This window comes from Hippichthys cyanospilos, chromosome 3 (genome assembly GCF_059441005.1).
Source record: "Hippichthys cyanospilos isolate Australia breed blue-spotted pipefish chromosome 3, RoL_Hcya_1.0, whole genome shotgun sequence".
Classification (NCBI taxonomy): domain Eukaryota; kingdom Metazoa; phylum Chordata; class Actinopteri; order Syngnathiformes; family Syngnathidae; genus Hippichthys; species Hippichthys cyanospilos.
In genome coordinates this window covers 17274506-17301952 of record NC_142371.1, presented here as the reverse complement: position 1 = coordinate 17301952, position 27447 = coordinate 17274506, and the positions used below count along the sequence as shown (strand labels likewise).

Sequence of the window (27447 nt, the reverse complement as noted above, 5' to 3'; positions counted from 1 at the left end):
TTGTATTTGGCACAATAAAAAATATTTTGCGAGCCTGACCTTATTAATGACGTTTTATTTAGCTTTAAATGAACACATTATCATTATATAAATATCTAATAACATAAAATGATACTAGCTCAACTTACAGTATGTGACAGTTTTCCTGTAAACTCAATTGTGAAGTGACAAATGGCATATTTTAATAACGGAGAGGACGAAAGAAAAAAACAACATTATCAATCTCATGAGCCTATTTGTGTTTTGAAAAAAAGAAACAGGAAACAAATGTGTGTCTTTCCATTTTAAATTCTAAACAAGCTTGAAAAAAAATACAAAAACGATACATCAACACACCACATTAGCGTACCACAAAATATACAGTTTACAGTCAAAGGAATTAAAGCACGGAAATTCTTAGCCAAATAATTATCCTTAAAGAGAGAGAAAAAAAATACAACTCAGTAGTCCCAAACTTGACAAAAAAAGAAGGCAACACATTTTTTTAATATATATATATATATATAAAACAGTGAAATAGACGAGAGCCTGTCGTGACAGGTTTGCTAACAGTCAAGATCAGTAGACACGCGTTTGAAAAAAGAAAAAAAAATCAAATAGTTTTGAGGTGAGCGTCTGTGTTTTTTTCTCAATAATGCAAGGCCATTAATTCCAGTGTCAAACAAAAGTCAAAGGTCACGTCAAGCCGCTATCGCCCAGCACAGGAAGTCTTCGAAACAAAATCTTTAAAAAAATGAACTTACAATTCCCCGTTCTGCTTCAAATTCTTAAATTAGGGGGAAAAAAATGCAATTACCATAAAAAAAAAGGGTCCCCAATTTACTGCTAATATTTCGGATGCTTAATAAAACCCTCAGGCAGTAACTGCCCCCCCCCCCCAAAAAATAAAATAAAATAAAAATAAAATCCCATTCCCAATTTGCTCCTGTGATATTTCAAATTGTTAATTAAAAAACACTATTGACCATAGAACAAAGAAGAAAACAAAGAAACAAATAACAAAAGGGAACATTTTCAATGCTTAACAAAAAATAAACAAATAAAACCCCATCCCCAATTTACTCCAATGACATTCCAAATTCTTCATTTAAAAAAATATCCACAATTACCATAAACATAAAGGGATCCATGACATTTCAAATGCTTTTAAAAAAGTCTGGCAGTTCCCCCCCCAAAAAACCCCTCAAACTCCAATGAGTAAAAAAATAAACATTACAAACTTATAATCGTCCGGCCCTCAAATAACAACCCCCCCCCCCACCTTTTCAAAGCTTTCATGGCCCTGCAAAGAAAATGGCCTTCCGCAATCACAGTTTCCAAAAAAAGAAGCGAGAGGAAAGAAATCAACAGAGCAAATGGATTCATTTTGAAATGACGCGTGTGCTCGGAAAAACAAACAAACAAAACACCCTCCACCATTTTTCTCTTTCGCTGGTGTCTAAGCCTGAATTTTCACTGTATTCTTTAAGTGACAATTTTGATTAGTTTTGCACTTAAGTGGCACAATTGGGCTATACATCATTTATATATATATATAAAAAAAAGCAAACGAGGAATCTGATCTTTCCAGAGCAGAATGAGGGTTTTTCATCAAAATGTGAAGGCCCATCAAATAAATACACAGCGTGTTGACGTATCCACATGCATACGTCCAAAAAAACACTCAAAACGCCCTTTGCTAATCTAAACTAACCGCCAAAATCCAGAGAAATTTCAATATCATGTGAATCATTAAATACAGAAAAAAATATTAGACGACGGCCGAGTGACGGAAGGCCAAGGCTACTTTCATTTGTCCATGGCGGGAACGTGCTATCGATGCTAAATGCTATGGACGGGTTCATATTTGGATTATTCGTGTATTATTGTTTTCTGTTGTCGCATTTGTCAGAAATGAAATTAAAAACCTGATGAGCATTAAATCAAGTGTGATTTGAGCCAACGCAGGCCGTCCCAATACTTTTGAAAGGAGGGTGAATATGCACGATGTCAAGTGTTGCGAAAGCAGAGCGAAAGAAAAAAAAAAGAGGCCTGATTTGGAAGCAGACGGTTGAGAAAATTATTTGGCGAGACACCGAGGCACAAAAGCCGCAGCGGGATTTGGGAAAAAATAAAAACAACTTTTGATGGCACTGTTTACGCAATTCTGCCGGGGAGTCGCCAAAAGTTGTGATTGGTTCATGAACGCGTCATTCAGTGATGTCACACTTGCGGTGTGAAAGAGGGGGCGGGGCTTGGGGCTCCGCTCCCCTTTAAAAGCGAATACAAAACGGTGACGTAATTTTTTTTTTTTTTCTTCATTACTGTCAAGCTTCTTCCCTTGGTCCCTCTGCTGGTCGTTGTCCATCACTGCAGCAAGAAAAACAATAAAAAAAAATTAGATATGGCTCTGGCCTCAATACAAAAACATAAATAGACCAGTAAAAAAAAAAAAAAAAAAATCAATCATTAGGAGAATTCCGATAATAGCCCTAGCATATTAGCACGTTAGCTTACCTGTTGTGCTGGCGGTCTCTTGTTGAGGAGGCCGGCTTCTTCGTGGGCTTTGTCCGTCTTCATCTCTACTACGATGTCATTGTTCACTTCAGCATCTGCCCTGTAGGGGGGGGGCAGCAGACAAGAAATACACCAATCCATTTTAATTGCTTGTAAAAACACTTTAAGTGATGGGTTAAAAAATGCGACAGGTAAAAAGCAAAGTTTTCCCGAGTGAGGTTGTCATGTTACGGTGTCCCCATTGGTTACTTGAAAGCCTTCATCTCGGAGGCATCCCAGATTGATTTGCTCAGCCACGCGCAAGCGATTTATTCATTCAAATGGTATTTCAAAAACCAAAATCTTGTAATAATTCTTCATGCTGCTTTTTACTTTATGTCTGTACAACGAATGGGGTGAGCAAGATTGTGTATGGTACGCATTTCAGTTCATGAAACCGTGACTCTGAAACGCTGCGCAAATATTGATGTCCAACATCCAAGTGTCACAAACGCTAGAAGTATAAAGCAATGTTTTGCTGTGCCTAATTTACGAGGTATTGCCATTTTGGGGGAATTTAATAACAAATAACTTGCATTTCATGGTTAAAGGGTAATCAGAGAGAGTTTGTCACTTTACGATGACAATGATTTGCTTAACCATGTATAAGCGATTTATTCATTCACATATAAAAATTGCTTTTTACTTTAAGAGTTGTACATTAAATACGCTGAGCAAGACTGTGCACAGTATTTTGTGGTGCAAGCGATTTATTCATTCAAATCATATTTAAAAAGTATTTTGTAGTTTCAGCCCTCAGGCAGTTTTGACGAAGAGATTTGCCGCTACTCACACGGCCTTCTTGTCCTTCTTGGCGCAGGGCAGCTTGCTCTTCTTGTTGAGGAAGTAGATGAGGGCCACCAAGAGCAGGAGCAGCAGGACGCACACCACCACGGCGATCACCACCCCGCTGGAACCTCCCTGCTGCTGGTCGGCTACAGCGCCGCAATGACGGGCGGGGGTGAGGATGGGGACGGGTGCACGGGGGAGGGAGGATGGAGGTGGAAATTGATCGTAGCGGGGGGAAGAAGTCGGATTTGATTTGATTTCGGGGGGGGGGGGGGGGGGGGGTCATGATGATTGGTGCGGGGAGCGTTAGGAGATTTTATGAAGTTGAGAAGAGAGGGAAAAGGACAGATGGGGGAGGAGTTAAATGGGTCCGGGTGGGGGGAGGAGGAGAGGGGGCGGGTAGGGGGAGTGGGATGTGGAGTTAGTCTTAAATGCAGGAGAACTGAAATGTGCTGGGACCCCAAAAATACGGGACCGGCATATTCACAACAATGAAGCTGATGACCAGCCACAAACACAATGATGACATGGCAAAGCCCTGGCCCCGCCCACACTTTTATTACTGGACTTGTGGAGACATGCAAAAGATTCTATTTCTGCAGTGGTGCAGGTGCCTTCTTGTGGCGTAACACAGAATTCAATTTATAATCATAGTAAAAAAAACTTTTCGGCTTTCATTATATAATATGTTGAGGTATTCTTACAATCCTGCCATACATTTTTTCTAGGGTGCCAAATAGCTTAGCATAGCTGTCATGCTAAACACAAGGTAAATCTTTCTATCAGTGGTTCTCAACCTTTTTGTCGATGAAACCCAGTTAAATGCCGGATAGCCTTGCAGGTGATGTAAGATGCTTCATGTTCCAGTTACTTTGCTCTTGAGTTGAAAAGAAAAATGTACTGTTCCTGTCAGAAAATTTGATTAGGTATGCTAGCTTCAAGAACACAGGTAAAATCTCATATACTCATATATAAGGTGATGTAAGATGCTTCGTGTCCCAATTAATTTGCACTTCTAATTTGTTTGATGTTCAAATGAATTGGTTCTTAAGTTGAAAAGAGAACCATACTTTTCCTGTCACAACATTAAATTGAATTTGTAGATTGTAGAGAATAATTGTCATACGTATAGCATGAAACCACACAGTGCTGATACCTTCAGGAGCCTAGGTAAAATCCCATATAGCCCGAAGATGATGTAAGATGCTTCATGTTCTAATTAATTTGCTCTTAAGTTGAAAAGAAACACGTACGGTTCTTGTCACGGCATGAAATTACATTTGCTCATACCTGCAGAAATTCTGTTAAAATCCCACATACCGCCTGAAGGTAAAATAATTCATTTCATGTTACAATTCATTTGCTCTTAAATTGGAATTAAAACCTTTGAATAATCAATTAATCTTTTGCTATCTGCAGAAACTCACACAAGGTCTCACATACCTCTTAAAGTGCCTTCCTGTAGACCTATTTGAGAACCACTGATACAAGCAATAATTTATGGGAGGCGTCGATAATGCGGATTCTCGCAAATGTAAAATGGCAAATGCAAAAATAGCTTTTCATTGGACGTTGACTTTTGAAACCAGGAAGTGTCGCGATCATCCAAAAACAAATGAAACCATCGTAGCGCGTTTACCATTTTAAAGCTGCAAAAACAAGTCCGACGGCGACGTGTGTCCCCACGACGGCAGTAATACAAGCATGCGTACATAAACAGCTCTCGTCAAAACACAACACTACTGTACATCATGTATGCGCACACACATAAAAACGTGGACAAAGAGGATGTGAGTGAAGTTAGCGGTTTTACAGACCTGACTTAAGCACAGGGTTTCCAGAGAGCAGCACTTTTGAGAAAAAGAAAGTCGCTCAGTCCAAAAGCCAAACACCGTGACACCAGCGCACACACATACACACACACACAAAGGGTTTTTTACTATCAGAGTGGGGACATGCCATTGAAAGATTGCCTAACCCTTATTCTCACCTCAACCAAAATGAAATTCAAAGTGAGTCCTGTCCCTCAAAAAAAGGATGAACTTCAAAGTCCAAAAGGTTCCCACAAAAAAGATAGACCTAGAATTTGGTCCCCACCATGTACCAAAAACCAAGATCACATACACAAACACGCAAGTTTTTTTTTTTTTTTTTTTTAATCACATTGGGGACATCCTATTGACGTAATGCATTTCCTCGCCGCTAATCAAGGGGTGTCAAAAATGTGGCTCATGGGCCGCTTCTGGTGGAATCTGGTCTGTCTGTCTGCCTGTCTGTCTGTCTGTCTATCTATCTATCTATCTATCTATCTATCTATCTATCTACTGTATCTATCATAAAAAAAGAAAAACCCAGGACTCGGTCCCCACCATGTAGCGAAATCCAAGGGTGCGCACACACAAACGAGTTTTTTTTCTATTATAGCGGGGACATCCCATTGACATAGCCCTTAACCCTAACCTTAACCCCAACCAAAATCCGAGCGCGTCTCAAAAAGAGGTCTGAGCTTGTGCGGTCCACCAAAAGGGTCCCCACAAGTACAAGTGGTCCCGACAAAGACAGAGAAAAACCCAGGATTTGGTCCCCACCATGTAGCAAAAACCATGGGCGTGCGCACACAAACACACACACGCGCGCGGCGAGGAAGAAGACAAAAAGAGTTTGAGCGTGCAACTACAAAGCGGAAAGGAGACGCACACAGAGCGGAAAGGGAGGGATAGAATAGAATAGAATCCTTTATTGTCCCCTGAGGGCCACAAAAAAGAGGCGTCGCAGCATCCCACAGACATTACAAAGATGACAAGAGAGAAGAAAAAGAAGAACAATATACAATATCCACAGTGTTTTGGTAGCGACAGGGCTCATGTACAAGATCGCAGTGCAGTGCAGTGTGTGTGTGTGTGTGTGTGTGTGCGCGCGTGTGTGAGAGGGATGGAGGGGAGGGGGGCGGGTGAGTGAAGAGAGGGGCGTACTAAAACGATAGGGCGTGTACAAGAAAGAGTCCTGAAAGCGGGAGGGACAAGAGGAGGAGGGGAGAGAAGGTTCTACCTCGCTCGGCCGAGTTGGACGCTGCAAAGAGACCACAAAGAAGAAAAAGCGGGTGAGGGTGGGGGGGTGCGGGAAAATAGAAAGCGCCGAGATTGCGTGGCTTTGACCGCAAAAAGGACGCTGAAAGGAATTCTGTCTAAATACGAGAATTTTTTTTTTTTTGGGGGGGGGGGGTGATTGGTCAGCGCACCTTGAAAAATAAAAATTCTTTTGAGACATTTTGTATACTTTTTGTACTTTTTGTAAAATTCTACCCCAAAATAATTTATTTTACTGTTTATTTTAAATGAATTTGTTTTATTTGGGTGGGTGTCGTCATTGTTGTTTATGTTGTAATGTGATAATGAGTAAAAAAAAAAAGCTATTGTTCCAATTGGTAACCCCTCCCCCCCAAAATGTAATTTTTCTGAAAAATATCATTTTAACAATGCTACAATGAAATTCAACAAATATTTTTTTCTGATTTTATTTTTTTCTGAATGTTTTTTTCCATTTTTTGAGTGGGGTGGGGTGTTGTAATTGAATAAAAAACAAGATTTTTGCTATTTAGAAGATGAGTGAGCCACCCCCCTGAAAACATTTTTTTTTCTTTTTTGGGTCAAAGAAAGGGAATTAAAAAAAAAAACATCCTTTTCTCTGATGTTGTAATTGCATAAAAAAAAAAAATCCCATTATGAGAGAGCTAATATTGTCCCATAAAGAGTAAAGAGCCGATTTTCGTCGATTTTGCAACCGATAGTACCAGCCAATAATAAATAATAAATTGGCGGAGATTACGAACGGAGACGTTAGTTGGACCGGAAAGGAGGCGCGGCCACTTTTGATGAAGCTGCAAAAAGCAAAGGCTGCCCGACCTCTTTTGAGAGCTACGCTGAAGGTCTTGCTATCGGCGCCGTGCTGGTTGGCCGCCTCGCAGACCACGCCTTCCTTCATGACGGCGGCGCTGGCCGGCAGAGTGACCGTGCTCACCACCTTGTTGCCCTCCACCGTCACCGACTGCGGAAAAAAAAATAAAAAATAAATAAATCCTGATCTTTGGACAGTCCGGAGTTTGACCAGTTGTGGTAACTTGACTTAGGAGTAGAACTGGATGTGTAGTTAAGCTCACAACTCAAAACATTTTCCATGTTCTTAGGGTGTTTTTAATCCCTTAGAAAGTATTTAAAACTGAGAACCCTTGCTTTAAAGTCATGATTTTGAGAATAATGTCAGAATTCTGACTTAATTTTAAGAATTCTCATGTGGTGAGGAAAAATTCCTGACTTGAATTCTGGCTAGTCGGATGAATTAATTACGGAAAAACAAGTCAGAAGTCTGACTTTTTTATTGTCATTTGAGAATTCTGAAAATATCCAAATTCTGACCACATTCAGAGTTCTCTTTTTTCAAGTGAAAATTCTGACTAATTAGTTTAATTAATTCAGGGATTAGAGTTCTTTTTCTATAACTCAATTTTTTTCTATAACTCTGACACCAAATCCTGAATTGACATTTTCAGTTGTGTTTTGATGGCGTTTTTTTTCCTTTTTCCTTTTTTTTCCGTCTCCGCTTGCTTGGTGTCACAGACGAGAATTTTGTTTTTGACCATCGAAACGAGGATGGTCAGAAGGAAATTTTGTACCTGTTTCCCCGAGGGCTTCCACGTGAACTGCGGGGCCGGCGATCCGTAGGCCGAGCACCTGAGGGTGACCGCCTCCCCTTCCTTGGACACCTCCCCTCCCGCCGGCGTCTCGATCACGGGCTTTCCTGCGGGGGGAGGGGGGGGGGGGGGTCAAGGTTTCCATGGCCGAGAGGTGGGAAGCGACGCGCCGGCGTGGCGCTTCCTCCCACTGTGCTGCGTTCTTCCTGAGCGCCCGCTAACGCGCATTGCTAGCATCCTGTTAGCGCGCCGCAGGAAAAGACGCTTTTGATGCTTTGCGCGGATACACTTGACATTGGCGCAGGAGTGGGAAGCGCCTTTCTAGAAACAAACATTTTTCTTCGAGGGTTGAAGGATGCAAGGACCACGTATTTTTTTTTAACTTTAACTCAATCCCAGACATGTTTTTTTACATTTTTTTAACTCTAGATTTTCAATCCCAATTACTAATTTACTGTAAATTTTAGACTTTTCTAAGCCACTCCTTTTCCCTCACGCTTTGAATCCTACGTTTATAGTACAGTGCGACTTAGCTGCATTTTTTTTCTAGCCACCAGGGGGCCATCGCCTAGTAAACAAAGAGAGACAGAAGAAGACACTATAGAAGTATTGATTTTGAGTTTGAACGACTACTAGTCACTCCAGGTGTAAAAACAATCAGGCACGTTACTGTCGTGTTGGTGCAGTGTTCTAATAGTCCGAGTATGTCTTTGTTATGTTGAAAATATGTTGGAATTTTTCTCCAGCCATGCAGGCATGTTAATTCTATGTTGATGTTGTCGTAAATAGGAAAATTGAAAGTTAAAAAAAAAAAAAAAAATCAACCTACAACCTCGGGCTTGCAGTTGCCCTACACACAACAAAAACAAAACTGATGTTAAATTTGTGTTGGTAATCGGCCGGGCATTAATATTAACGTCTCTTTTTTTCCTGGGGATTTCACTGTACCTCAAAGTTTACGTCGCTAGGTTAGAATAAGAAGGATGAATGTCCAGCGAGTTTCCTTGTTCTCTTTATGTTGTAAAGTGTCAGCGCGTTACCTTTGATGGTGAGGGTGGCGCTGGCCTGGTCCGTCAGTCCCGGCACGGACGGCACATCCCCCAGGCACACGTACTCGCCACCTTTCTCGTACGAGTCGGCCGTTATCGAGAGGGTCCCGTCCTGAGAGAGAACCGCGGAATCCTGCGGCCATCAAAACAGAGACGGTGTGAGCCAAGGAAAAATTCCAACATATTTTCAACATAAACACTTACTCGGACTGTTAGAACACTGCACCAACACAACAGTAACGTGCCTGATTGTTTTTACACGTGGAGTGGCGAGTAAAGAAGTAGCTCATACTCAAAATCAATACTTCTATTGTGTCTTCTTCTGTCTCTCCACACTTCATTAGGGACGCCTACCCATCCATTACGGATTTTATTTATCTTTCTTAGGGGCAGGGCTGACTTGCTGGGCAAGCTAGGTAAAAATTCAAACCGCTGATGAGGTACAATCGCAATGCTGAGTCCCTGCGTCCTAGACATAACATTTTCACGAGGGATGCGGTTAGGACCTCGGGGAGTCCGCGGACCCCACTTGGGTTAGAGAAGACGGAAGATTCCATCCGACTTGTTTCTTGATTGCGGTCTTTTACACACAATCGTAAACTTGGTGGAAGACGGATGTCGCGCAGCTTCTGGTAGTTTTGTCAAAATGAACTTGAGCTGCATCGCGAGTAAATGAAAAAACAACTGCAATGTGAACTGACCGCTCGCAATATGGGAATTGTGAAACACACGAAACCCGCTACAAATAAATAACTTACAGATATGAACATAAGAATAATATAAAAAGTTGACACATATTGTGTTTTACTATAGTTTGTACGTTGTTGCCAAACGTGGTGCGTGTTATCCACGGTAATACCAGAATTTGACCCCCAAAATAATTACAGTATCTGTGAAATTGGCTTTGGAGCCCCGCAGCCCATTTTCAAATCGCACCTGCCGCCGGGGCCCGAAAATGAAACGTCACATAAAATACTTCTCCAAAACGTCCAAAAGCGATGGCGGCTGGAGAAAGGAGGAGCGACGTCGTCTCACCTTTTTCCACTGCACCGTATGCGGGGCCGAGGCTTTGGTCTTGCACTGCCACTCCACGCTGTCTCCCAGCATGACCACCTGAGGCTTGGCCGGGGTCACGTTCATCGGATCGATGTCTGACAAGGAGAGAGAGGGCAACAAAAGAAAATCAATTAAGAGCTCCGGCGAGCTCGTAACAAAGCTCTTAAGAGGGTTCGACAAAGCGAGATATTTGCGAGTACAAAGCCGATGGCCTTTCTCTGAAGTTGACCCCCGTTTGGCACAATTCCGGGGTTATCTCCCCTTAATGCGTTTGATAGGCTCAAAATAAGATGACTTGAAAGCGACGCCCCGACCGGGAACAATTCCATCAAACCGACGGACCTTTTCGTCCTTTCCATGCCCCAAACGGGCCACGTCCCAATAGTTTGGATGGATTAGTGCATGGTCCCATTTTACTCATTTTAGCTTGCGGGCCGCATGGAGAAAAGAAAATTCCCAAGTGGGCCGGACCCATGAAATCATCATATGTATTTATATAACTTTAAAACAACAACTTCAAATGTATTATTCTTGTTTAATACTGTCCAAAATAGTACAACATCACTTTTAATGACAAAACATTAACGTTGCGTTTCATCATAAAACATTTCAGTGTTTTCATTTATTGAAAAAAATTCAGCTCATTTTTATTCTCTACATTGCATAATCATCTCGCGGACCGATTTACACTTGTTTGCGGGCCAGAATTGGCCCACGGGCCATATGTTTGACGTATTTTTTTACGTTTTTAAGTTTTGACAAGCTAACTCAACTTTAGCTCATTAGTTGGATGGATTAGTTTGTTAGATTCACCCTTGCAGCTTTGTATGGGGATTTTTGTAAAATTGAAGTTTATGTATTTGTCACTGTCATTGATAATATAACATGTCACTTCCGGTAGCCCTAGCATTGGATAGTGTACCTTCACCTGCCATGTCTCAAGCTAGCTTCCCAAACGTTCAGAATGCCACAGTAAAACCCTGTTTATAATCCAATGATAATCAGCAACTTCCTGGAAGTGACATGTGTATCGTAAAACATTAACAATGAAATGATTCACGTGAACCAAATCAACTCACAGTGTACGTTGAGGTTGATCTCGCCCGTCAGGTCTGCGTCCAGGTTGTCGAAGTCGATGGCCTTGCACGCGTACGCGCCGGCGTCCGTGCGTTTGACAGATTTCAACATCAGGAGGCCACCCTGGCCGAATATAGCCTTGTTCTGGAGGGAGAGAACGAAATAAACAATATATATATATATATATATACACACACACATATATAGGGTCATGACAGTTGTTTTTGTCGTAAAAACGGGAAAATACCATAAAGAGGGAACAAAAAAACTCAGTATTCCATATCTCAACATGAGAAAAAAGTAAGCCAGGAACGCTGTAACCAGGGGGTCCACTGTATATATTATATATATAGTGTTTCCTTCATTTTAGCTAAAAGAATTAGTTTGAACGTACGTCTTTGAAAAAGTCGAACTCGGGCTGAGGGTTCCCGTCGGTTTCGCACTTCATGGTGACGTTGTCGCCCTCTTTGACGGCGCCCTTATTGAGCAGAGTAAACGTGGCCGTCTCCGAAGGGTCTAGATGGACAAGGACAGGCATTGTGAGGGAACAGGTGAGAATTCCTCCGTCGGGTGAGTTTCCAGCGCCGCACAATATGTCATCAATAGGAGGTGTACAAAGCATTCCAGCAATGACTCCTCTTTCCTGGCCTCATTCTCCACATTCTTGTCTTGTGTGGCGGCGAAGTCACCGCGACGCCATCAAAGCATCGGCTAAATGGCGCTCGCGAGCTGTAACCGTGGCTAGAACGTAACAAAATCAATTTCGAGGCAAAACTGTGACTTTAGATTTAGCTCGCGTTGAATTTGGTCGTTGTTAAAAAAAAGGAAGCAAAAATACTTTAAATAGCGTAGAAGTAGGTTATTGCGTTATAAGTTACGATAAAAAAAAATTGGTTATTCTACATGTATTATTTCTGTTTGAATATACTAATAAAGGAACGAGCTACTAGTTAAGATAGTTAGCTTCCCAATTAAGGGGATGAGACTAGTTTAGACATAGGTTAAAAATATTAATTTCAATGCATAGTAAGGGCTAAAATAGCAGTGTCAAACATATGGCCTGTGGGCCTGTTCAGGCCCCAAAACGGTTAAGTATAAAAATGAGCAGATTTTTTTTTCCATAAATAAAAAACTTGATATGATTAATAGTATTGTTAATGTTTTATGATTATGTGCTGTTGTGCTTGGACTGTTTTGGGCAGTATTATACAAGAATAATAAATCTGAAGTTGCTGTTTTAAAGTAAAATTGAAGTTTTTTAAGTGGGTTGATTTGTAGTCACATTTTTGTGATTTTATTTTGCTTAATAAATCATGACGTTTTAACAATGTATTTTGTAGAAACAACGTAACACGGAAGCATACGAGTAGGTGCTACATACATAGCATCTGGTGCTAGCGCAAATCTTAAGCAAGCTATGCTATTATCTTGCTACTATTTTTGACTATTACTGTTATCCATCCCACCCTGGTCTGATTTTATGTGGCTCACCATTTCGCTATACATTTGTGTTATTTTATTCGAGTACATTAAAAGAGCTAATGGCAGCTCAGTAGCATTACACTGACACGCTATGTGTAGCGTCTCAAGCTAACATGATGAGACTAATTTCAGTCATTTTTTCAAAGTGCTAATTCAATGCATTAGTTTTACATTTGTGATATTATGTTGTTTTGATTTAATCCCATAAGTAGCACAGGAGTAGGTCCTACAAATGTAGCATCCGGAGCTAGCGCGAATCTTAAGCAAGCTATGCTACTATCTTGCTGCTATCTTTGACCGTTACTGTTTTCCATCCTACTGACGTGGCTCACCTTCAGTCTCAGCGGGTTAGATAACACGCTAGCGGTTGGCATCGTAGCGAGAACAACAAAACCAAAGTTACGCTAGCCAGAGACGTTTGGGAAAGAGGCCTGTGATTTGGCGCGCGCGCTCACAATTGAGGTTGAGGTTGATGGTGTCCGACTTCTTCTGCTTGATCTGGTCTCCCGGCATGCTGTACTCCACCGTGCACTGGAACACCGAGTCCTTGTCGGCCTTGCTGGGCTGCATGTACAAGGTGCTCTTGACGGTAAACAGTCCCGACGCCTCCTTCACCAGAGACGGAATCATGTAGGTCTCTTTGCGGACAAGAGGGACAGTGTGAGTCGCGCCCAACGCCACCTTGAAAGTCTTCAATGTATCCACTTACTTTCTTTCCTGTCCTTGACCTCGGGAAGGGGCTGGCCATCCTTAAACCAGATGATCCTCGGCTGCGGGTGTCCGTTCATCGTCACGCAGGTACCGATCTGATTGACGGGAGCGAAGAAAGCTTCAAATCAATTTATACGCTCACATCAACACGCCAAGCATTTACGATAGCTATCGGCGTGCTAGCTTAGATGACAGTTGATCTAATTACGGGGAAAAGGTCTGCGTTTTGTTGATTTTATTTGACAATAGTTTTTTAAATGTTTTAATGATATATTTTTTACAGTTTTACACATCCGAGTCATTTGCTGTATATAATAAAACTGCAATAATTATCAAAAGCTGCCGTCATCGGATTTTCTGTTTGTCTAGCTACTGGGTTGAATGTAGCAATTGAAGAATATTACACCCCATGCCTCAAAATAATCCCAGAACTGAAAATACTTTTGAGTTTGAGCACATCAGATCATTGGAAAAACTAAGAATAATACACTAAGCCAAAGAATATCCTTTTTTTTGTGATGGGATTTGTAAATTTATCAGAAAGATGCTAGAAATATGTTTACTAGCATTAGCATTTCAGTTAACCAGCAATTAGCATTGAGTTTGAGATTAACATTTAAACTAGCAATTAGTGCGCTCGCTATGAGTGTTAGCATGCTAGCATTGCATTTTGTAGTATTTTATAGGAGCATTTTAAGTGTTTTTTTTTATATATATTATTCCACTTTTGTTCCATCTCAAGATCGCAATAATCATTTAAAAAAAAAAGTACTTTATCTGGATAATGGCTTTTCGGGGGTTTTGCGAACACACCTCGGAGCTGCTGGGCTGTCCGACAGAAATGGCTTGTGTTGACGCCTGCGTGAGGGCGGGCTTCTCCGGAGCGACTGGGGGAGGGAAAAAAAAAACAGCGAGGCAGATGAGCATGTGGATAAACGATCATATCATTATGATTCACAGGAAGCAACACCCGCACCTTTAACCTCGAGAAGATAACGCACACCAAAACATAGCGCCAATCCCACGCTGGCTCCTGACCTTGTTCATTCAGTTGAGCAGTAAATATCCTGCTCACCGTTATTCCAACCGTGACCCCATTCGCATGAGCCGATAAGGGTCAGATCACCCGCTCACGCGCTAAGAATAAAAAAAACAACCTCTGCTGAGCTTGTACAAACAATTACGCAGGTGCACGATTCTCCCTTCTTTCCGGCGCTTCTCTCTGCAGCTCGCGTGCAAGGTCAAGTTATCAGCGGCTGTCCGAAGCTTCTAAGAAAAAAATGATCTCGCTCCAAAAAAGTAAATCATATATCTTCTATAGCAGAGGTCCCCAACCGCAGGTTTCTGGCCCGGTACCGGTCCGCGGATCAACTGTTATTGGGCCCCCGCCGTTTTGGAACAGATTTAGTTTTGTCCTTTAACAGTTCATTCATTCGTGCATTGTTTTTGCTTGATCTTTGTTTTTTAGCGCCGCCTCTGGCCAATGTTGATATTACATTTTGTAGTGAGGAAGGACAGTGTCAAAAAAGATGAGATATATTCTGATGTGCTATAGTTTTTACATTGTCGCCAAACTGTTGGTGCGACCTATACACGGTGACATAGAAAAAAATGAATTTGACCCTAGAATTAAGGGTGCATCCTGTACATTGGCGCGCCCTATGGGGAATTACAGTAAATAACAATCAAACTTTGCGTCATTCGAAAATAAAAAGCAAAGCTAAACCATACAGTCAACCATACACTAAATTGCTCTTATAAAGTCGGCAAATATATGACAAAACAAACTAAAGCAACTCCACAATGCTAAGCGTGTCTGCAACAACATAATTAGGTTATTTTTGACCCAACTGTTTTTAGTGTATGGTGTGGCAGGTGCGGCCCTATTTTAGTGTATTAAAAAAAGGGTGTACAAGTTGAGAGTCACATTTTTTGCAAGTGTCTTTAAACATATTGTCTATATCGTATTCAGAAACACAGCTGGAACAATTTTTCTTCCTCCTCTCTGATTGATGGTTTTCTCATAGAAAGCAGCAGAGCTCAGCTTTCAGAAGAGCATAAAAGCGCGGCAGACGTCATATAATTCATCCTCCCCTCTTGTAGATTGGGTGACCCATGAATAACTGCGGGCAGTTTTCTTCCACTAAGTGCTCCAAACCAAACGGCACTTCATTGCGGTATTGTTCAACACTTCACGGTTCATAAATCGCCCACACACCACCAGTTATTATATTTTTTTTCTACAAGTACATCACAATTAATGGTAGCGTTAAGTACACAATTTTCTTTAACCCCCGGGGGAAATTTTGATCCAAATCAGGCTTTTTGATGTTTTGATGTGGGATATCAAATGAAAGCATACAAAATAAACAATAGGAGGCTAAAATATTGCATAGATTGTCAAAACATGATGACTTTCAATATTGCACTTCGCTGTCCCTTCTAAATGCTTGCAAACAGGATTTCAAGAGGTACATCTAGGTGTCAAATTTAGCCCATGTCAGGCTCATTTACTGCCATTAAAAATGGGAAATATTGTCCATCTTGGACATATTGAAAACCTATGTTTTATCATGCATTTTTTTTGCATGAATCCTTTAAACGGCAACTCACGAATGGGCACAATTGAATTTTTTATGTTGACACCCCAAAACCATCGGGTGGCGCTAGCAGCCAACTTATGACATTTGCAAGCCTTTCAGTGACTTTGTTGATTGGGTTAGCCTGGACTCCCATAATGCAAAAGTCTTCAAGTCATAATATCGTAATTATGGCACAATAAATATTTCAATTTTAGAACTGTATAAATATAAAGAGTTTTTTTGACTATTATCGCATTTTTACAATTTTTGTACTCTATTTGATGATGTTATGACCCTTTCAAAGTAAGCCCAAGTTGAGCGATAATAAGGCCAGGCTAGTGAAAAATCCCTGGACACCCAGGGGTTAATAAATTCAACGGGGGTCAATTAACCGCCAGCTAATCATTCTTGACACAATTGATGGAAAGTTCAATCACACCTGTCATGTCTCATACATGTCATCTAAATAAGACTTCGGGGGGGTTTGACCCCCCCAACTCCATGTGTGTCCTTGGACCACCCGCGGTCACCCCTGATTAGACACCCTTCATACTTTTACTTCAGTTAGCGCGGCTGATTTAATGGATAACTTTTTTTTTTTTACTGGGTAGACATGTAAGCGAGCGTGTTGGAATGCAGGAGCAAGTTTGACAATTCAAGCACTTTGGAGCATGTTTAGATTGGATTTGGTATTATAACGCTTTAAAAAGAGTAGCGGACTACAGAGCATGAAGTCATGTTTTTATCAGTCTGTGTGTTTGCATTCGACTTCGCTCAGTTAGGGATGCCGCATGCCACGCACCAAGCTAGCCAGAAAAAAAAAAAAAAAAGACATTTGACCTCTAACTCCCACACACGGGTCGATTTCGCATAAAGAGTCCTCGCAATGTGGAGCGTCCCGGCCGGTGTTGCGTTCTGGGGCTCGTCATCAGGACTCGGCACTTTTCACACACTTTTCTAAGAGCGTATTTGCTTATGTAAAGCGTCACAATTTGCATCATTTCATAAGAAAAGATTGACAGTGGCTCAAGATATGATCGTGATCAAATTAGTTAACAAACTGTCTGCCGCTGTCTGTTTAGAGAAGACTAATGTAAAAGAGGGGGGGGGGTATATTATATATATCTATATATACACATATATGTGAACAGACAGTTCACATAATGTGTTGTATGTGTTTTCTAATAATAATATGCAGGTTGAGTATTGTTGTAAAGCACATTACGTGCATTTCATATATATATATATATATATATATATATATATATATATATATATATATATATATATATATATATATACAGTATGTGAACAGACAGTTCACATAATGTGTTGTATGTGTTTTCTAATAATAATATGAAGGTTGAGTATTGTTGTAAAGCACATTAAGTGCATTTTATATATTCATATATATATGTATATATTTTTATTTTTATATTTTTTTTTCTTTTAATACTGTGTCGGCGCATGTGAAGCGATCCAGCGACTCACAGAAAACTTTGAGCACGGTGGACGCTTCTCCGTTGCCGGCAGGTCCGGCGGTGACAGAGCAGAAGAAAGGCAGGCCGTCAGAGGGTCGCACCGACGCGATGGTCAAAGTGGCGTCATCGCCGATGGTGACGCGGCCGCTCAACGGGGTGTCCTTGTCGCTTTTGGCCTCTCCGCCCTGGGTGCGGTAAGCCACGCGCTTCCTGTTTCCCTGCAGCTCCTGAAAGGACGAGCAAAAGCAGCGGGAAGCAAACGCTGGCACGCCAACGGCGGCTACGGCGGCCACTCACGATGTGCCACTCCACGATGGTGTTGCTGGACGACGGCGACACGCTGTACGCGCAGGGCAGCTTGGCCGTCTCGTCCTTCAGCACCTCCACTTTGGGGGCCACGTTGACCGTCACCGACCCTCGGCACGCTGCCGACAAAAAGACGCGCGCTTGAGCGTACTTGGCGCAAATACGTTTCCGCGAGTATCCCCCGGACCCGCCGTGAATAATAAATGAGGCGCGTCGTCAATTTCTCAGCTACAAAATCTACATGTGAATAATTGATGAGATGTGAGGAAGTTGGAGAGAGCGGGAAAGCCAGGAAAGGGAGGAGGACAACGTTGGGGGGGGGGGGGGGGGGATCCCAATAGCGGAGGATGAAAGAGTGTTTACTCTGCAGTGAGAAGGGAGGAGAATGGACGCGAGGAAACAAGGAGAAACAGTAACGTAAGGACATAGCGATATATAAATCTGCATCAATCTGCGTAAAAGCCTTCTCGAAGGCCTTGGTGCTACTCAAACTTTATTCAACAAAGTCATATTTTTTCAACCACCTACTGCACCTCCTTAACTATCGAGAAGTTTATGAAGTATGATTTATGTATGGTTAGTATGGTTTATGAAGTAGATGAAGAAAAATTGGAAAATAGAGCGCTGAGCCATGTCAGTCATTTATTAAAGTTGATAAATCTTTGCAAAGGAATCTCTCACAGCATATTTTACTCAGCAATTCCAGAAAATATATTGCGTAACAGCCTTCATTTTTTTTCTGACGGAAAACTCCATCACCAATGACAATGCGCAGCCGTGAAAATCCTAAAAAAATTAAAAGCATACGGTTATGCAAAGGAGTCACTGAAAAAAAAAGTAGCGATAAGCTATAAGATGATTCCATGTTCCAATCAATTTACTCTCAATTTGAAAATACGAATGCACTGGCATATAAAATCACTAAATTGTATTTGTAGACAGCTTTAGAAAACCTCTTAAAATTTCGGTTACCCTCTGAAATACCCTCAAGTACCCCGCTTTTGAGAACTGCAGCATAGACATATTGTTAGCATTGCTATAAGAAACAAAAATGTAAAATCCATCTTAATATGACATTTTCTGTACTCAGCTTGCAAACCTGCTACATGCCCGCCTCCTAACTGTTAGCATGTTAGCATTTCATCTCCTCAAATTAGCCTTTCGAAATACAACCTCGCTGAGAGACATTTATGAATCATTTGGTTGTACTTCTACCAATGACCTTTAGAGGGCAACAGACAATTTTTGAGAAAATACATTAAGGGGAAAAAATCCAATCCATTTGCTCTTAATTTGAAAAACAAAACTACTCTTCCTGACATGACGCCGCAAAGCATTACATTTGATTCGATGATGGCGCAGAATTCCTGTAAAATTTCTATTAACCCTTGAAGTGCCTTCCCGTGGCTCCATTTGAAAAGAATTATAGTACTTATTCCTGAAATAAATATTTATTCCTGGAATGATCAATCTGCTTTCTATCGGACAGCTGGACAGACGGAGCTGGGCAATTAGGGGACACAATTAGGGAATTCTGCACTTGTGTTTCTGTGTGTGAAGCGGACGGCGAGAGCGCAGAACGGGTGTGGTCATAAGGCTTGGAGGGAAATGGGGGGGGGGGGGGGGGGGGGGGGGCTTGCTACACGGGGGTCTCGTTAGTTGACGCAGGCCAGATAATCCGATTTACTCAAAGAGAGGGAAAGTGTGTGCCTGTGTGTGTGTGGCGGGGGGGCATGACCGCGAGACAGATGGGAACGAGACGGTCAGACTTTGACGTGGACACACACACACACACACATACACACACACACACACACTTACATTTGATCTATTATTAAGGTGTTTTTAAGACGAAGTGAAAAATGGCAAAAAGCTACAGTTAAGTACAGAATGCATGCATTTGTGTGTGTGTGTGTGTGTGCGAGAGAGAGAGAGACCCTGTCAAAGAGTCAAAGCAAGGCATCAGAGTGGAGCCGACCCGCAGAAGCCATATCGGTCCCGCCTCTCTTGAAAAGTTAATGCGGAGCTGTCTTCAATGCTCTGGCGCTAGTCTTTTATGCACTTTGCTTCAACTCCTGTCTATGCACAAGCACACACACACAGACGTATACACACAAGGCCGTTTTTCGATTATAATGGGGACATTTCATTGAGATCATGCATTTCCTAACTATCACAACGGATTGCCTGTAACCCCAGTAACCCTAAGCAAAATCCACTTCAAAAGTATACCCTAAAAAAAAAACCTTTACCCTAAAAAAGAGCTCTGTACTTGTGAGGTCCACCAAAATAGTCCCCAAGTGCAAGAAATCCCCATAAAGACAGTAAAACCCAAAATCTGGTGCTCACATGCAGGTAAAACCAGTATATGCATGCACACACACACACACACACACACACACACACACTCACACATTCACAGACACACACGTTCCTCCTCATTACCACAAGAAGCCAAGTGGATGCTCTCCTTTCCCTTTCAGCTAGTGCCGTATTTTGGACATCAAACGCAGGACTTGTTTCAAGTCCCCCATCTCAAAGAGCATTTTTTAATACACAGCGCACACACACCCGCCGGCGGGAAGAGTGCCAAAACCCGGAGGCAGCGGCCATTTGTCTTCTGGCTAACACAAATATTGCTCGTGAGGGAGCCTGACAGTATGGCTGTTTCAAGCACCGGCGTCCCCCCATGCATACATATACGTGTATGAGTGTTTGTGTTTATGTGTGTGTGTGTACACCTGTATGAATGCGAGTGTGTGGTCCAAAACAACCTTGGTGGCTAAGTGGATTATTGTGAGTTGGACTGTTGGCAAAGCAAACACGAGCTCTGGCGCAAGGACGGAGTCACCTCCAGTAGAAGGTCACAAAAGGCGGGATTTACACTTTTTTTTCCCCGCGATTGACATTTCGATGCAACACAATTAGCAAGGCCCAAATTGTGTGTAATTGTCCCCGTAAGAGACAGCGACAGAAAATTGGAAAAGCATCCATACAAAATGAAGGCAAATATGATTTTGCAAAAGACTCACTATAACCCAATTCAGCAAGATGTTCCTTCATGTTCCACTTCATTTGCTCTCAATTTGAAAGCACACGATTAGTCACTTGTACACCAATTTTGCGATAAGTTCATGTTTCAATTAATGTGTTCACAATTTGAAAACATACCGTTCCTGGCACTGCATTCAAACACGTTTGTTACGATGAGCTGATGCCCGCAGAAAAACAACAAGCATTTTCCGTTAAAAAAGAGCAAAATGCTGAAAACTTAAAACTAAAATGCTTAAAATTCTTTCCCTTCTGTAGCTGATTTATTTAACCCCCAGAACTACATTAGCAGTGGTATCTATGCTCAACTTCATTGGCTCTCAATTTGAAAACACGCAATAGTCACCATAACACAATCTTGCATTCGGTTCCGTTTCAATTACTTTGTTCTCAATTAGAAAACAATGTTTCTGTCACTGCATTGAAAAGCATTTATTCCCATTAGATGATACCTGCAGAAACACAATGCATTTTCCCATGAAGAAAAAAAGAAGAAAAAACGTTTTTGAGACGCCAGAACTACATTTGCGGTGCTATCGCTTGCAGCGCTGATGTCGGACACCATCACCTCCCGCCGTTAAGCGGCGTACGCCGCGCCGCAACGTGCTAAGCGAGAGCAAACGATGCTGAAAGTCATCAAGCGATTTCGAGTGCTTCCATCAATCCCATTCACGCCTCTATAAATAGCATCTCATTTATTCCTCTACACTTTGCTATTCACATCTGCATATTTCTCTATTTATTATTCATGCGGCGCTGACGCAGACGGCGCTATCATTGGGCCCGCTCGCTCGCTCGCTCGCTCTTTGCCTATTGTTGTCAATATGTACAAAGAGATTCACTTTGCACTTATAAAAATGGAGTGACCAAATCTGGGAAGTCATGAGAGGCGCCTTTCCTTCTCTTCCCTTTGCCAGCTTTCAAACAGACAAAGTGCATCTGGCATCATCTGATGGCTGCTATTAGCATCCTGCCAAAGTTGCGCAAGATGAGCTACTATTAGCATAATGGCTTGCTAATGGAGGAAAAAAAATGTTTTCTTTTCAAAGATAGGAGGACGCTGCGGGAAATTTGTGATGGATCCATTGCTGAAAGAAGAAAAGGGTGAAAGCCGCACCCCAGAAGATCAGAACCAGTCCCTGGGTTGGCCCAATTCCGCCACCGCCGGAGGGCGACATTTGACTTTTTTTGTTTTCTGGTCCGTCATTCGTCAGGTGCTGGTCTACTTCTGCATACTATTTCTTTTTTCTGTTTTAGTACTTACACTTAAAGAAAACACTGTCTGCGGTTCTACAGTTACACTGCATTTGAAACACAACACAGTAATATAAGTGTAACACGAAAACAAAGCCGGCTTAGGGTCTTAACCCTTGGCTATAATACACCATTACGTTGACGAGTGCAATTAGCAATCATGTCCACTAGATTCTCCTGCTTTACTCAAATGGTGGATGTCGATTTGTTTATTACTGTCTGCCCTACAACTATAGAAGACAGTTTCATGAACATTTGTCTAAATTCCATTTGTCACATACACTACAAGGAAAACAAAGTATTGCTGAGGTTGAATTTACTAAAACGCGTCTTTAGCTGGGGAATTAAAAAAAAAAGCATTTCCTGGCCAAGAGCCAAACAGAGAAAGAGTGGGCTTCCGTCAGCGTTGACGAGTGCCCGCCTCTGCTTATTGGCCCGCTGTACAGTATCCCATTGTACAGTAGGATTAGTGTGTGTGTGTTTAGTGAATAGGGGACCCCACGGAAAGCTCCCAAGTCTGTCAACGTAGGGCTGATGAGAGCCCAACAGGTGCAGGCCGCCAGCTGCAGCTTTTGCCAAATACACACACACACGTTTGTACAGCAGTACTTGTGAGGACATCCACTGGCGTCATGCATTTTCTAACCATCACAATAGATTGTCCAATCCTAACCCTTACGTGAACCTCACCCGAAATCTGATTCAAAGCAAGTTCTGCCCTCAAAAACAAGGTCTGAACCTGTGGGGGTCCAGCAAAATGGTCTCCATAAGTACAAGAGGTCCCTACAGAAAGTAAAACCTGGAATGTGGTCCCCACCATGTCGCAAAAACAAAGCACACACACAATGGCCATCAAAACGCGCGGGTGAGTGTGAAAGGCGAATTTGGCGTGTGTGTTGAAGGAGAATGTTCCTGTGTTGACATTAAGGGGTTAAATCAAGGAAAATAGATAACAGTGCTTCCCTGTTCATTGAAACAATTGTGCCTGTGACACACTTTAGACTGAGAAAACTCCTGTAACCTACATTTACTTCTTTTTTTTTTTTTTTTTAATAATTTAAGCCTTAAAACAGCGGTTCTCAAATTGGGGTTATGAGTACCCGGGAGGGTGGGGGGGGGGGGGGGGGGTCCACAGGAGTTCTGTAGGAAGCATCAATTTGAAATTAATGCAATGCTCACTGCATATACAAAATGGCGGACATTGGTAACAGGAAGAGTACATTTTAACTCGTGTATGCACATTACAATAGAGCAATAAATATATATACAGTATATATATATATATATATATATATATATATATATATATATATATATATATATATATATATATATATATATATATATATATATGTTTGTAAAATGATTTTTGCCCAGTTTATACGGTGCGCGACAAGTGCGGAGGCGAGCAAGGCACGTTCGCTTGGCGCTCTTCATAAATATACATAAGCGGCTTGGGGGTAAGACGCAAGCCTATAAACTCTCAAGTTCACACTGCGAAAAAGAAAAAGAAAATATTCCATCAGCATGCTGAACACGCCAAGCCACATTCCAACTCAGAAATTGTCCATAAAAAACCACAGTCGTGATAAAACATTTCCGCTGTTTGCCGTTTGGGGCACAGTCAATTTTTCCCCGTTTTTTAGCTATTTTTAAATGTATAAAGTTGATATTTTGTCTGGAAATAATTTGATGATGACATTGTTTTCATACACAATTTAAACCTTTGAATACACATTTTTATTTCAGCCTGACACTTGAAAATATTGGAAAAAATACACGGATAAATATAAAAAATGTGAATGACGTCGTCGGGATCGAACAGGTACATTTGATAACAATTAATTTTCATGCGCAGTTATTACCTTTAAAAGGACATTTTCTACTAACACTAGCTTGACACTTGAAAATATTTGAAAAAAAAAAACAATGTAAAAACATGAAATTATTTCTATATTCATGTGTTTTATGGTATTAATTGTTCATTTTCTACTTTGGTCTAACACTTGACAATATTTGGAAAAAATACATTACATTTCTTTTTAAAATTGTCAAAATATATTATGTAGACCTCTACTGCATATTTTGAGTTCAAAGTATGCAGTGTATGTATGTGTGTATATATATATATATATATATATATATATATATATATATATATATATATATATATATATATATATATATATATATGATGTTGAGAAGCAGAGCATGAGCGCACTGCGCACGCAGGCAGGCGAAACTCAGCTCAGCAAAATTTGAAAGGCTCGCTCGGGCACTTTTTCGAAAAGAAGGCAGACGAAAGATTTACGAGGTTGTTGAATTTCACACTTGGCGGGCGGGCGGGCAGCCGCTGCAGACGCAACTTTTTATGGACGTGCAATTTAAAAGTCAGAATTGCATCATTTATCCCTTTTATTGACATTTTTCACAGAAGTACTGTTGACAATGCAAAATAGCCAGGCGGTGAAATGAGGCTTTGGGTAATTTGAGTACCCCTTTTTAAAAAAGCACTTTGCCAAGTAGCCGGACTAAAGATGATGATGTCACATGATAAAACGTATGACATTTACCATACTTCTGCACTTAATTTGAAAATAAATGTGCACTGTTTCTGCCACATCATGAAAAAGCATTAAATTAGATCAAAACAACAAAATAAAAGCGTATTGTCAAGGAGCCACTGCAACAATTTAGCATCTGTTCCAATTAATTTGCTCCTAATTTGAAAAGGAAAAAAAGCAGTTTCTTTTACATCATTAAATTAGATCATAACAACAACAAAGACGAAAATTCTTCAAGGAGTCAATCAAACAATTTAGCATTAATTAGTCTTATGATCTAATTCATTTGCTCTTAATTTGAAAAGAAAACTCATAGTTTCTCTTAGAGCATTAAAAGCGTTAAATTAGATCAAAATAACAAAATAAAGGCGTGCAACATTATGGAAAGGAGTCACTGCAAAAATTTAGCATCCTTTTGTTTCATGTTCCAATTAATTTGCTCGTAATCTGAAAAAGAAAAACTCAGCTTCTGTTATAACACGAAAAGCATTGAATAAGATAAAAACAATAAGATGAAGGCGTATACCGTTTTTTTAAGGGGAGCCAATTCAACAATCTAGCATGAAATTGTTTCATATTCCAATTATTTCGCTCTTAAATTGAAAAGGAGAGCATTGAATTCGATTTGAAAAAAAAACACAACAATACGAGGGTGTGCAACGTTTTGTAAAGGATTCAGGGAAACACTTCATGTTCCAATTAATGTGCTCTTAATTTGAAAAGAAAAAAGCACCGTTTCTGTTACAGCATTAAAAAGCATTCAATTTGATTAGATACCCTCCCCGTGCCCTAATTTGAGAACCTCGAGTCAAAAAGCTTCTTATTTTTATGTGTCCCCCCCCCCCCCCCCCCAAGTCATCAGCAAAGACCCTGCAGGTGTCGTCTGGCAGTCAGTCAAGCTACATGCGCACATTCCTGGGCGGCGCTCACTTGGAACAGATAAATCGCGCTCTTCCTTGAGTGTGGTGTCATCGCGTGCGACACTTTTTTGGAGAGGGACAAACAGCGCTCAAGTGGCCAACAAGGTCCATCTCTCATGTCCTCTTTTGTCCAGCCAAAGATTCCCCCCGTCGTCCCGGCGACGGATCGTGCGCGATAAAAGTCCGGGCCATTCAAAGGCCGCATTTTAGGGCGCTGCGGTCAACAAGTGTTTTTTTTTTTTTGTGTGTGTGTGTGTGTCGAGCAAGAGGATTAGGAGGATAAATGTAGAAAGAGAAAGGAAAGGAGAAGAAGAGACACAGAAGAGACAATGCGTTTAAAGAAGCTCCATGGAGTCGCTGCTAACTTGCTCGTTGCCAAACACAACATGATGTCACCTTTGGGTACTTTCTTTCCACCGGTTCTTTAAATCAGTGAATTTCGCTTTCATTTAGTGATGTACGTCTGGTGACATGATTTATTTATTTATTTAATGATCGGCATAGCAAAGCGAAGCCTTAGCTAATGCCATAACAAAGTTTCGATCTTGAATATTTTTTGTCTAGTTTTTGGTTGTATTGTGTTTTTCTGTACCCATGCGCTGTATGCGCTGATGTTGCAAAAAGTGCAACATCCACCCACAGCAAGCAAAAGAAATTAGAATTAGACTCGGAAACTAGACTTGTAATGTTATAGCCTTGTAAAACTATTTAAAACTAGCAGGAAACCTTGGAGGTTGATTTGTTTCGGCCACAGGTTGCAGAGAACCTCCATCTTAAATTCTGTCAAACAGCAACCCGATGTGACATATAGTATAACTAGTGACAAAAAAAAAAAACCAACTAGTGGCTAATAGTGCGAAATTCTCGGTACATACAAATGTGAAAAGGTGATACATACGTCACTACGGCAACTGAACAGAATCTCACTACACTTCACATCAACTCAAATGAAGTGCTGAGCAGCTAGTTAGCGCGCTAAGCTAGGTCTCGCCCCTTCCTCTCCCCCTGCGTGGCTTCCTTTCATTCAAAACTCAATTTGACAAAGAAGCCAGAGATGGGTTACGAGAAAAAAAAAAAAAAAAGAAAAGGCAATCACTGGGGTGTCAGCGAGGGGCCAGAGATGAGAAAGGATGTTAATATTTAATGTCTTGGGGTGCCCCCCCCCATATATTGGCCTCCTCCTGCCTTGCGGGGACTCCAATTAACACAGCGCTGTCCTTTTCTTCCCCTCGCCGCTGGCAAAATATGAAATTGGGGAAGAGCTGAGCAAAATGTACGTAGCGGCAAAAGTTCCAAATGTGAGAAAGGTCACATGACAGCGTAACGGGGTCCCCGCGTGGAAGGACGGGAACCATTTGCCCGCCGTGCGCTCGGTGAAGGGAGAAGGCCGGAGTCGTGCTTTTGCTATCGTTCCCGTTTCTTCAAGTAGCGCCAAGGAATAATGGCTTCTTGGGGGTAGATATGTGTGTATATACACACATATATAGATATACACACACATACATACACACGTGACAGGTGTTGCCCATGTACAAGGCAGTAAATTATGAGGATCGAAATAGAATTTTTTTGCGGAGCGGTTTTGTGAATCATTCACATAATTTGAGGAGCAATTTTCTAATTTTGTGGAGCAGTCTTTTTCATTTCAGGTTTATCCCAGGGACATTTTTTTAATGAAATAATATTAAAACAGGAATGACAAAAACTAAAACATTATTTATTATCGTTATTATCATTAGAGATCTCCCGATTACTATTTCAGAAGGACTTCCACACTGGCAGTACAGATTAAAAAAAAAAATCTCTTGGCAATATCCATGTACTTTTTTTAAGTCCATAAAACCTTAAAAATGGAGAAAAAAAATGAAAAAACAAAAACCAGTCATAAAATGAAATTTTCTTA

General features: G+C 41.2%; 1 protein-coding gene across 3 annotated transcripts in view; it reads right to left on the bottom strand.

Moving 5' to 3' along the window:
* Positions 1–270: 270 nt before the first annotated feature.
* The window catches only part of bcam (basal cell adhesion molecule (Lutheran blood group)), a 53079-nt gene continuing 25902 nt past the window's right edge, over positions 271–27447 (bottom strand). Inside the window, exons 2-17 of one of the 3 annotated variants that reach the window (XM_088410858.1) lie at positions 17747–17874; positions 17460–17676; positions 14200–14273; positions 13385–13481; positions 13131–13313; positions 11588–11709; positions 11196–11337; positions 10096–10211; positions 9052–9193; positions 7994–8118; positions 7227–7368; positions 6373–6393; positions 5142–5174; positions 3329–3470; positions 2497–2596; positions 271–2349 (exon numbers count right to left, since the gene is read on the bottom strand). In XM_088410858.1, the coding sequence (XP_088266984.1) occupies positions 2347–2349; positions 2497–2596; positions 3329–3470; positions 5142–5174; positions 6373–6393; positions 7227–7368; positions 7994–8118; positions 9052–9193; positions 10096–10211; positions 11196–11337; positions 11588–11709; positions 13131–13313; positions 13385–13481; positions 14200–14273; positions 17460–17676; positions 17747–17874 (1787 nt within the window). In that variant the 3' untranslated portion in view covers positions 271–2346. The remainder of the gene's footprint in view (positions 2350–2496; positions 2597–3328; positions 3471–5141; positions 5175–6372; positions 6394–7226; positions 7369–7993; positions 8119–9051; positions 9194–10095; positions 10212–11195; positions 11338–11587; positions 11710–13130; positions 13314–13384; positions 13482–14199; positions 14274–17459; positions 17677–17746; positions 17875–27447) is intronic. The other 2 variants (XM_088410860.1, XM_088410861.1) reach the window with 2 other exon arrangements.